General features: G+C 40.8%; 1 protein-coding gene across 1 annotated transcript in view; it reads left to right on the top strand.

The window, feature by feature from the left end:
- GABBR2 (gamma-aminobutyric acid type B receptor subunit 2) overlaps positions 1 to 12303 on the top strand; it is a 509415-nt gene that overhangs the window by 462249 nt on the left and 34863 nt on the right. Inside the window, exon 14 of the mRNA XM_018565262.1 lies at positions 10330 to 10440. Within this exon, the coding sequence (XP_018420764.1) occupies positions 10330 to 10440 (111 nt within the window). The remainder of the gene's footprint in view (positions 1 to 10329; positions 10441 to 12303) is intronic.

Below are 12303 nucleotides of genomic sequence, written 5' to 3'. Positions count from 1 at the left end.
TTTAAATGATGGCCATATGCTAAAAAATACTGTATCTATACAGTACAATGTTTATGAAATATGAAAGATAGTTCACTTTTCTTGATCTTTGAAACCTTTTATGTAAACAAAAAATGTCAGCAACCCACTGCAACCAGCCATAATTAATCTTTCACCCTTAAACTTCAGCAAATACTGATTGGTTGTTATCGGTTATTGCACTTTGCACTTCAGTTTGCTCTTGGCACTTTCTTGTTTAATAAAGCTGTATGTCTCTAGGGCTATGATTGTCTTATTATACCCCACAGAGTGTTTATGCTGTGTTTTTGAACAGTCTTGAAATGAAGTGGGCTCATTAACTCCCCTTGTGAATTCATCACAGTCTCCATAGCCTCCCCTAGAATTAATTCAGCATTTGTCTCCTGCAGGTGTACACAGCATCTGCAGGAGTTTGCATCGCTAATCACATATTAATATTTATAGCAGTCTGTAAGGACAATAAATGCAGTAGACTATTAACCAACAAAATGTTCTACAATGTAGGCATTTGTAGTAGAAATTAAATGTTGCCTCATTGAAGCCATTAACCGGACCATAAAGATATTTATATGAGAATGTAAAAAAAATACCATAAACATAATGCGTAATAGCAGACTTAGGGCCGTATGGCCTATTTTAATCAAATGTATTCCTTAAAAAAGGCACAAGGATGTAGGACGAAATAAATAAATAACAGGGAGACTGAGTCATTGAAAAACCTAGTGGTGCGTTGCATTTGTAACTTCTAAGCGCTAGTTCCTCTAGGCTGATTAATTGACGGTGAAGAAGGCTGAAATGAAAAACAGAACATTTTAATGTTACAAAGAAATTTTAAAAGACCTTTTTTTATTTTTGCATATATATGGTGATTTTTTTTTTTATTATTACTTCTGTGGAGCATGAAAACCGATTGCAATAGTGAGGCTTCCTACGCAATGCTTCACTTACTGAAAATGCTTTGATGTTAATCTGGTTATTTCCCCAGCTGATCACTGTGAGCAACCATTATTAGCTTGAAGTAATTGTTACAGTTCATATGCAGGCCTCCCGTGAGTTCTTGTTTTCTTTGGCATTCCCAAGTATTTTCCAATGGAATTTTTTTCCCTGTAGTACTTAACTTTTAGTGCATGCATTTTATGCTAAATTAACAGAAGTAATGGAGATTTCTATGTTCATGTACCAGCCTCAAATTACTACAGGGAAAATAGGTTTAGAACAAGGTTGGATATATCACAATATGGCCTGAATACATCTGAGATGCCTCTGTGATCTCTTTATTTTTCAAGATCAAAACACTAAAGTCTGTTTTAAATTTGAAACAAATATGTAAAGTGTGCATTCAATTAAGGTTGTTGCCTTATACTTTTGAAACCAAACGCATATGAATTACACAAAGCCCTGAAGCTAATTGTATGCAGGTAAGGCACTGAGTGAATCTAATTATCACTGTAATCCGGCACAGAGTCCATGTAATTCACGTGTATTCTTAAGAGATGAGAGGGCAACCCTATATGTATTTTTCCCATATTTGGCCCTTACGATTGAACTTGAACTTTTTCTTTAAGCTGAAATGTAATCTGTTTATATTTTGTCTACCTGGCTCCTCTCTCCCCCTTCATCAATATGCTAATTACATTTTTAAACAAAACCTTTTTCTTGTTCATTACATCCCTTATTTTGGGTGATGTCATCATTAGGTCTTTGTGGTTGCCTATGCAGGTGATGGCTGATGGGAGGGGCTTGGCAGGGTACTGTACATACAGTAGCTTCCTAAAAACATCACATCAACCTACCCTACCCTACCCACAGTACTCCCCTCAGGGCTCCCCTACAGCTCTGATGCACGCAATGGACTTGCATTTGGGAGGTGTTTTGCTAATGTCAAAATGCCTTAATAGGGAATGCAAGTCTGGAGGAGTGAGAGTTCTTAGACAGACTGCATTTGCATGCAGACTGCCCTAGGTAATATTCACATGTGATGTTGAGTCTCTATGATTAAAATAACTGAAATCCAATTAATAAAAGCAGCGAAGCAGAGACAGTCATGCTGGGAAGGAAAGAGCTAGATGATGATTTATGTCCTTCAGCCAGGAAATGAGACATTCACAGTGTGCAGTGAAATCAGAGTAAATAAATTCAGTACAGGAGAAGAGACTGTACAACTCTGCAAGACTAGCAAGCCTGGAGTGTAATTCAAGTTATTCATTAAGTATGCAAAGAACAGAACCTCTGTCAGGCTGTAATGGTTGTCTGTGTTCCTGTTGTAGACAGCTAACCTAGGGACTATTGGCAATTAGATAGAATTAGAGGGGATTTCAATACTTTGAAGTGAAATGAATGCATTGCATGAACGATAAGCTTGTATCATGCACACCAGCATGAGTTTTCTTTAAACTGCATTCTGGAAAATGTAATACCTAAGTAAATATTAGTGGTCAGAAAACTATTTAGACAGTTTACAGTTTCCACAACACCTTGAGAATTAGCTGCAACTGCTCGTGAAACAATATTAATTACTTCCCTACAATAATTACAGTGCAAAGGGCCATCATCTTATGTCTAAATAGGTGTTTTGGGTGTGCAATATTTTTTCATAAATATTCAGTGTAACTTGGGACACAATTTGTAAGGTGCAATCTTATTAAACTTGCTACAGTTATAATCCTATTATATTTTTCACACTAGAGACAAGTAATAAGGTGATAGCTTGATCCTTGTTTTGCTCATTATGATAGTGTGTTTTATTACACAAGGGACATAATTGATTCTAATAGTATTTGGGGTTGCTGCCCAAATGAGGTCCACATCTGATATATAATAATAATTAACATTATTACAGCTACTGGGCTTATGTTTCACATATCCACTAAAATGCAGACCATAACTACTAACTCCATGTATACCAATAGGCTAATGTAATAGGAACCATGGGATTATTTTAAAACCCGATGATTGCACTATTCATGAAAAAACTTCAAAATATTTAAGATACTCAAGAGTTTTTTTTTCTTTTTGTGGATAGGTATAGTTTAAGCAAGTTCAAAATTCAATGCCTCTCTTTCTGGTACAGAACCAAACAGCTAGTGGTCTTATTTTACAGGCCTGATTTGATTTTGTACTTCACAAGCTTACCAGAAAGTAAACTCAGTCAGTGGACTGCTAAATCTGTCCAGAAAATGACATTGGCATGACATGGCATTTACTACCTTATTGATGTTACCACATATTAATACATGCTAATGGTTTGGATTTAGTGTGTTGTTATCTTAATCTGCCTATGAAATACATATACCCCTTTCTCTGAGAAATGTTAGTGGTATATAGCAAGTGAAATGGCACATAAGTGAGCAACTATAGTTCTCTGAAAACTAGTGCAATTTTAAGTACTGTACTAGGGTGGCTTTTGTGTGTTACTGAATGCCTGAAAGATGAACCCAAGTTCCAAGTATGCATTTCAAGTTTAAAGGAAGCTTTTAAGGATGAAAATATTGGAACTGTAATTGCTGATGTATTTTTTAGGTGCAGGCTCTGCAGCTATCTTCCAAATCCTGGCTGCACTACCCACTGTGTCAGTTACTTGAAACAAGCTTTCAGCCAATGAAATCTGGAAAGTCTAGACTCCATTCTACATACGTGTTGATTCTGAGTCTTAAGAACTATGGCCCAATTATATATAATTATGATCTTGAACATATACTTTGATTGAGCAATGGTATTTTAATGTTATTCATTTTTTCTTTGAAATACCAGAGTGAACTATAATGTTATGAGCAGTTGGCCAGATGATCAGACAGGGAGCTGCTTTAGGATGAAGTTTACTCTAAATAGATGCAGAGTGAAATCTGACAATGAGATACTGAAAAACTCTATAAGAAAAGTAAAGTACTTGTTTTGGTGGTCGGAGTTAGCCATTGGCTTCTTATGAGTCTTAGACAGTTTAACAGCGAGCTCCCCCCTCCATTAGTCCTGTCTCTATTCATGTTCACCTGGGAGTCTTGGATGTTCCCGATCACATTATAACCCCTAATGTGCAGGTCCAGGACTTCAAGTGCATATACCTCAACAGCAGAGCCCCTGTCTTTTTTTTTTTAAACAACTAATAGGTTCTAACAGCTTTTAGTGACTATAGCTAGGCAGATTATTTTTCTTTTTTTTTTTTCTTTTCAAATTCTTTATTAACTGAGAAAAAGCGTCAAATACAAAAAGCCATTCTAGATGATAACAGAGTAAGTGCATAAAGTCTACAGCTCTCGTAATAAAATGGACTACACCGTATCACATTTCCATAACCCGACTTAAAAAATTCACATCTGGATAAACATAACAGCTTAGTACAGTCGTTGGCTCATCAACCATTCAATTCAATAGAACCATTGTGTACAGTAAAGCTCTACGACTGAGTACTGTTCCCGAGAGAAAACTGTGTCTCGAGGGCAAAGGAAAGGAGATAGCAGAAAGGAATGGGAGAGGGTGTAATGGGTCGGATCCCGGCCAGGCCCCATGATGTTAACATGGGTCTAGGTGCCCATGTGGGTCGGTCACCCCTTTTAGCTTTTCCCGGGGCGCACAGACTCTCAGGGGTCCTCAGGATGGTCCATGGGACAGATCCCCATTCAAACCGGCTTGTGAAGGTGGAAAGGGGTTCTGGGCAGAGATTCGGTAGCACAACCATGGTCTCCAGGTGGCATTAAAGCGAGCTTCCGTGTTTTTCAGTGAGGCGGTTAGGTCCTCGAGTTGGTAAGTATCCTGGACTCTGGAGAGCCATAACCGGACTGAGGGTGGCAGGGGGTCCCGCCATCTCAGGGGTATGCACGCCCGAGCCTCATTCAACAAATGGTTTGTCAGGGATCGTTTAAATCTGGGGATCGAGTGTTTAGTTAGATGCAGCAAGCATGCTGCTGGATCATCCCTGAGGTCTGCCCCCGTCAGAGTCTCAATCAGCTCCAGTACTTGCCTCCAAAATGACTGTATCTCAGGGCACGTCCAGAAGATGTGTAGCATCGTACCCGACGCCCATCCACATCTCCAACACAGGTCCGGGATCGAGCTATTCATTTTATGGAGCAACCATGGGACCCTGTACCAGCGTGTCAGGATCTTATATCCCGACTCTGTGAAAGTACACTGTAGCTCCGTTTCCCAGTTGTGCAGGAAATGCAGTGGTACATCCCCGCGGGGTCCTGTAGTAGCTTGTATAATTGGGACACTGCGTGACGTGTAGGAAGCTGATCTAAACATAACTGTTCGAACACCGTCAAGGGTCTGTCTAGGAGGGTCGCATTCGGTATAGCCCTGAGGAAGTGTCTTAGGGAGAGGGCGCCCCAAAAATCTACCGGGGGATCTGTGAGGGACTGTATATCCGGAATCCGTAGCCAGTCCTCTGGGCCCCTGAAATCCCGAAGGCGGAATTTGGGAGCACGTAGGAGAGCCTGGCGTAGTCGACCGTTGTCGGCTCCCGGTGCAAAGTCAGGGTCCCCTAGAACCGGCGTCAGAGACGAGGGGGGCGGTGATATGGTGGAAGACCCCAATACCTTTCGCGACACTCTCAGTGTCGTGTACACCAGTGGGTGTGATTTAATTTCCTGTGGTATTGCGGAGGACAGCCATGGGAGGCCCTCTATGGGGAAATGGTAGATACTCCTCTCCAATGTCACCCATGTCTTCTCCTCCCTGTGGAGACACCATTCAAGAAGTCTGGACAAGTGTATGGCGGAGTAGTATGCGGACATGTCCGGCAGCCCTACCCCTCCTCTATTCCTGGGAAGTGATATAATGCGTCTGCTCAACCGGGGGGGGGGTCTTACCCCCCCCCCCAGATGAACGAGATCATGTCCCTGTGTAGTTTTGAAAAATTGGACTGGCAAACTGATAGGGAGTGCCTGCATAAGACCCTCGGCAGTACGTTCATTTTCACCGCGGCGCAGCGCCCCAGTCAAGAAACATGGAGGGGGCGCCAAGCTTTAAAGTCCAGGGCTATTCTCCGTGGCAATGGAAGGAAGTTGGCGGAGTAGACTTTATCCAGGTCCCTGGGGATCAACGTACCCAAGGACTGGAGATGGTGCAATTCCCAGCGAAATGGGAAGCGAGGCTGCAGGAGATCAATTACCTCCGGAGGCACCGTTATATTGAGAGCTGCAGACTTGTGGATGTTGACTTTAAAATTGAAGAGCTGGCCATAGATGGAAAAAGCCCTGAGCAGGTAAGGTATGGAAGTCTCTGGGTTTGTGAGGTAGAAAAGGAGATCATCCGCGTATGCGGCTACTTTGTGGTTCCCCGAGGTAGTGTCCAGCCCCGTGATATTCGTGGAGTTTCGCACGGTGTAGAGGAATGGTTCTAAAGTGAGTTCGAAAATCAGCGGGGACAACGGGCAGCCCTGTCTAGTCCCGTTAGTTAGGGGGAATACCTGTGATCTAGATTCATTTACGCGAACTGCGACCGTGGGGGCGGAATACAGCGCCATTATCCACGCCATCATGTTCTTCCCCAGACCAACGTGGTGGAGAACACCCGACATAAAGTCCCAGCTCACTCTATCAAATGCTTTTTCCGCATCCGTAGAGAGTAGTATCATCGGGGTCCCCACCACCCTGGCCCGGTGAACAACATTGAGGGTTCTGGTGGTATTGTCCCTCGCTTCGCGCCCCGGCATGAATCCCACCTGGTCCGGATGAACCAGTTGAGGAAGAAAGGGCAGCCTCCATGCTATCCCTCTCCTCGGCCGTAAGAGACGGCATCCCTGAGGCCCTGAGGTAGTGCTCAATAGCATCCAGTGGCGTCCAACCGTGAGGTGAGAGGGTAGAAGACCCCAAGTTGTACAGGGATGCGTAAGGCAGATTATTTTATTTTATTTATTTTATTTAGGGGTCTGCCTAGAATGGAAAAAAAATTATTTCAGTCAGGTTTATACTTCCATCTGTGACTCCATTAGGGAGAGTTCCCTTCACTTCCAGTGTTTTTGACGTTCAACAAGAAATGGGGTTGCAGTTGTTACCGGGACAAGGAATAGGCAGCGATAAAGACATTGTCAAAAGTTCTAATCCTACCTCACTTTACTAAAAATGCATCTTTGTTTTTGTGTTTGTCCCTGTTATCCCATTACTTCCTGTTTTTTTATTTGCTTTTAACTGGTTGACCACCTCAAAATCAGCATGCTGTTCTTTATACAATTAATTGTACTTTAATGTGCACTGTGCTATACCTAATATAACCGGACTTGCTCTGTCATATGCTATGTTGTACTCTGTATAAGCTACGATGCTCCAATACTTACTACATTATATAGTTCACCTGTAATGCTCATTCCTGTTCAAGTGGTCAGGAAAAATAGCTGGTTAGTTTAGCTTCACATATAGCAGTCCCTGGTCCCTTAAGACAAGAAGGCCTACTGGTACTATATTATCTGGCCTGGTAGCACAACAGCTGAGCAAAGATAAAAGTAGAGTGCCTATGGTTCCAGAAGATAAAGATGTGCACAGAGGATTGGGAGACTGGTGCCTCAGTTGGAGCGTTTTCAGAGGGATGTTCAGAAAGATCAGTCCAGGCAGCATGTAGAAGCGTAAACCCTAAACAGGCAAGGGGTTGGTCCATGTAGCAGGCAGAAACGTGATCAAAATATAGACAAGGGTTGGTACACAGACAGATCAGATACAGGCAATGGCAGCTAGTGAGGCACATGGGAAAACCTATCACAAGCACCAGGTGCGGGGCATGTGTGGTTTAAATCAGGCACTAAAAGAAGATGGACCAATAGAGGAAATCAAAGGAAGAGTAAGGACAGGCCTGGCATCTGGACACTGCAAGTCTGTGCGGCAGCCATACTACTGGGATACAGGGGACTATGGCCAATGGGGAGCAAGGAGGAGGAGCCCAAGGTGCAGCTGCATTGCTCGGGCAACATGGCGCAGAGCAGTGTGGCCACTTAAATCAGCATAAGCGAACTGGGAGGCAAACCAACCAGGGTGGGATGCAGCCAGACAAACTGGCTGGAAATACCTGGGGGAAATGGTAAGCCTTGACATCATCCAGCTCTAATAAATACTGTGCTTTATCTAATATAATCCACCCTACTTTGATATACACTGTATTTATTGTACATTATATTAGCTTTCCTGCTTAAATAAGCACTGTGCTGTACATCCATCCATTGTACTCCTATTATGTTGACCCCCTTATCTGTCTAGTGCCCATATGGGAACACTTTTTCTAATATTCATAATATAGACAGGTATAATGTAGAAAGTGTAAGCCATTTCAGGGCTTAAGGATCAGAAGAACATTTAAGTGTGATGCCAGGCCCTTAAGCACTAAAGAGATTAGCAAGAAGTAACTGGAATTAGTTTTTCAGAAATAAAATGCTTGCTATCCTATAGGTCCTCTGGAAATGTATGATGCCTGTAGTTTGTATCTGACACTTTTGTTTATAAGCAAGACAGAAATGCTATGATTTTAAAATGTGTATATTGTATACATAAGAATGAAGATACAGCTATCACAAGAGATATTATTAGAAGACTGTACCCATAGTTAGGAATGAAGTGATTCTGTTTCTAAGGTTTAATGAATATCATTAGTAGGTATTCTACTACTGTATAGCTTTTATCAATATTAGTGCATGTTTAACCACTTGAAGTCCGGGGTGTTAAACCCCCTTCCCATCCAGGCCATTTTTCAGTATTCAGCGCTGCGGTACTTGGACTGACGTTTATTCCGCCATACAACGCTGTACTGAAATGAATTTTATACCATTTTTTGGGGATAGATAGAGCTTTCTTTTGATGGTATTTAATCACCACTGGGGGTTTTATTTTTTAATATATTAAGCAAAAATTATCAATTTAAAAAAAAAAACAGTTTCCCCTATATTAAATGATAACACATTTATTATTACCCAATTTTTTGGTAAAATATAAGAGACGGGGTCACATCGGGTAAATAGACACCAAACATGTCAAGCCTTAAAATTGCGTGCGCGCGAAACCTCAAAAAACTACAATACACAAAATTGGCCATTGGCGATGCTTTAAAAGCTTTTACCGCTCATCAGTTTAGTGTTATCAGTGATTGATGGCCCTAAAATTATTGCTCGCCCTCCGACGTTCGTCACGATATGTAACATGTATAGCGCAATTGTCGATTTCCCACGCTGTCGCATCAAACGCATATTTACGTTTATATGTGCGTAAACGTGGTAGTGGGGGACTTAAAAATGTTTGGGGGTTTTTTTCTCCTTTTTTATATGTGACTTTTATTTATTTTGTACTTGTTTAATTTTTTTTTACACTTATTGTTATTGCTATTACATAGGGGGATAACAATCCCCCTATATAATAGCAAAGGCACACTGACAGGTCCTCTTTATGGAGACATTAGGGGTCTATAAGACCCCTAATGTCACCTGGGGACCCCAAAAGAAGCTGATGAAGCACAGATCTGTCTCTCTCTGTCTCTCTTCTCTCTGTCTATAGCAGCCAGATGACTGACAGGTGAATGCGGAAGTGATGTAATACACATTACTTCCACATTCACAGCACAGAGGGAGTTCAGCAAGGAAGAAGATGCTGACCTCCCTCCCATCTTACCTCCTGGCGCCCTCCCGAGCCCGTCCCGGGCCGCGCTAGGGGGCGAGTGCGAGCAGGAAAAAAAGCCACCTGGAGACGGCAACCCGCCAATGCGACTGTGCCGTCCGTCCGTTTTATCACAACAGGCGGACGGCAACAGGTTAAACAAGTTTTTATAATGCCTTTTGAAGTCTACCTAAATATTTAAAAGACCTTTGAGGTAATGTATACATGAGCATATTTTGACCCAGCTATACTTCTATATGTTTTTGCCCAAAAGAAAGGTTAAAACAGGTTAGAGATGAAGGTCCCAGGTAAACAGCACAAATAATTATCTCTACAAGCATGGAATCGAAGTATCCAGTGCTGTAATGATTAAAGGAGAACACAAACATCAGAAAAAGATAATCATCATACAGAGATTCAATTCTCCCTGATGTTTATTTTTTTTCTCCATTTAAGCCCGCAGCAGTGTTCACAGCAAATCCATAATTGCATTAAACATAGTGTACTGCTATGTATTACTTCTTCTATATCCTGTGACGCCTTTCCTTCTTTTGAGAAAAACATATGTAGGAGATAGATCCAAAGACACCAAATTGCACAAGCCCAAAAGCAGCTAAATTAGCTTTTATCAACCCTGTCTCATGAGTGTATGTTGAATAATAAAATTGTATAATAAAGGGAATGTGCAATCATATAAACTGTGTTTTTATGACATGTTCTTATTTTTTCTGTTCTCTTGTCTTTTCAGCCGGATCCTGCAGGGAGAGATATTGCAATTCTTCCATTTTTGGAGCACTGTGAGAATACTCACATGACAATCTGGCTTGGAATTGTCTATGCCTACAAAGGCCTTCTTATGGTAAGTCATGTTTATTAATGCAATAACTTTCAAAAATCAACAAAATATTCACGTTACCCATCACTTTTTACAGCTGACCTCACCTATGAGAAAAAGACACTTAACCAAATACAGGGTGGTTTCTATGGTCTACAGTGCTTATGGCAAAAGCTAACAAAAAGCACTACTCCCCACCATAAAAATGCTGTTGAATATTTAGAACTACTCAGTTGTAGGCCTTTACCGGTATATGTAAATCACATATGTACTGGCATAAAGGGATATACTATTGATATTAATAGAGGTGATGCATTCATCTGTCGAGATATAGTTTAACCTAATCACTATATTTGTGATGTGTATGACATGTTTTCCTAATGAGTGTTCTTCATTTGTATAGGCCTCAACAATCTAATTTAATACAACACACAACTAAAAACAGAGTAAAGCTACAAATGGTTTATCAAAAGTAATTACCGCTTACAATTCAATAACTCATTCTGAGCCCATAAAATGTCAGAAAACAAAAAAATCCCGGTAAATACTAGGCATGTGCACCAGCAAAAAATTTGTTTCTTTTAGTTTCGTTTTGAAACAAAGAAAAAAAATTTGTTTAGTTTCGTTTCGTTTTGAAACAAAGAAAAAAAATGAGTTTAGTTTAGTTTTGTAACAAAGAAAAAAAATTAGTTTAGTTTTGTTTTTCGGATTCAGATTCGGTTTTGGACGAAATTCGTTAGTGGTAGTCCTGCCGAAATTATGGACGAAATTCGTTATTGGAGGAATTTCGTTGCAGCAAAATAACATTAGGGGGAAAAAATAAAAAAAGAACCTGCAACCTTGAGAATTGGCAAACCAGGACTCAAGCCACTACACTATTGCCTCCAAACTTTTAACCAAAGAATTGTTGTAGAGGAAAATGTTGTCATTTTTTTTCCCCTAATGTCATTTAATCATGTAATCAGTTATGCAAAAGAGCATGGAAAATATTGATTTCTGAATTTTGGGTAAGAAAAGTGTGGGGCGTCCTATACATGGGGGTGTCTTATAGACAGAAAAATACGGTATATATATATATTTAAAAAAATTATTTGATGGTTTCTACAAAGATGCCCTAATTTACCCCTAGGTGCTACATATTGTTGCATGGGTCCTGACTACTTTTCTCTTTACTTATGAGTTGCTACAGCATCTGTAGTCTGCATATAAAAAGATAAAGTGAAGGTATTACCATTCCACTTTGGCTATTAGAAAAATGTTTACACCTTTGCCGGGGCCTTCCCCATAATGCCGCTTTGGGCAGCAGCCCAGCTTGCCGGGCCCAAAAAATGACAGTGCTCAGATATTCAAACAAATAATTAATGCAGTTTTTCCCACATTTTAGATTTTTCCCACAGTACATATAACACAAAAGGCTTAATGATATCTGAAAATGCCAGTCACAAGGGGTAAAATAAAAATCCTTATCTTTATGTTTAAGTGTTGTGAACATACTAATTTGGGGGTTTGAACCATCCGTGTTCTTACATTATTCATTAAAATAGAGACAAGTCTTGGGCGGTGCACAAACCAAACTTGAGGTTTTACAGGAAGAGTTAAGATCTATATGTAATACAACTGCCTGTATATCTGGGTCTATTTTGACGTGTGTTTGTTAATGAGGTTCCATTCACACTTGTGCTGCAATACTAATTTAATAAGCATTATCACAATGCACATCACTCATCTGGCCAGCTGCTATTCATTGAAGTGCTATTTACTGTGAATGCCACTATAACATACTGAACAGTAGAGGCCAGGGCACAACAATGCATATACCACACTCAGGGGCGGACTGGGCCGGGGGGCATGGTGGCAATTCCCCCCCCGGCCTCTCTGCTGCCTTTA

The sequence above is a fragment of the Nanorana parkeri genome, unplaced genomic scaffold (assembly GCF_000935625.1).
Source record: "Nanorana parkeri isolate BGI_ZX_2015 unplaced genomic scaffold, ASM93562v1 scaffold825, whole genome shotgun sequence".
NCBI classification, from domain to species: Eukaryota; Metazoa; Chordata; class Amphibia; order Anura; family Dicroglossidae; genus Nanorana; species Nanorana parkeri.
The sequence above is the reverse complement of the archived record's forward strand: the minus strand, read 5'-3'. Positions and strand labels throughout refer to the sequence as shown.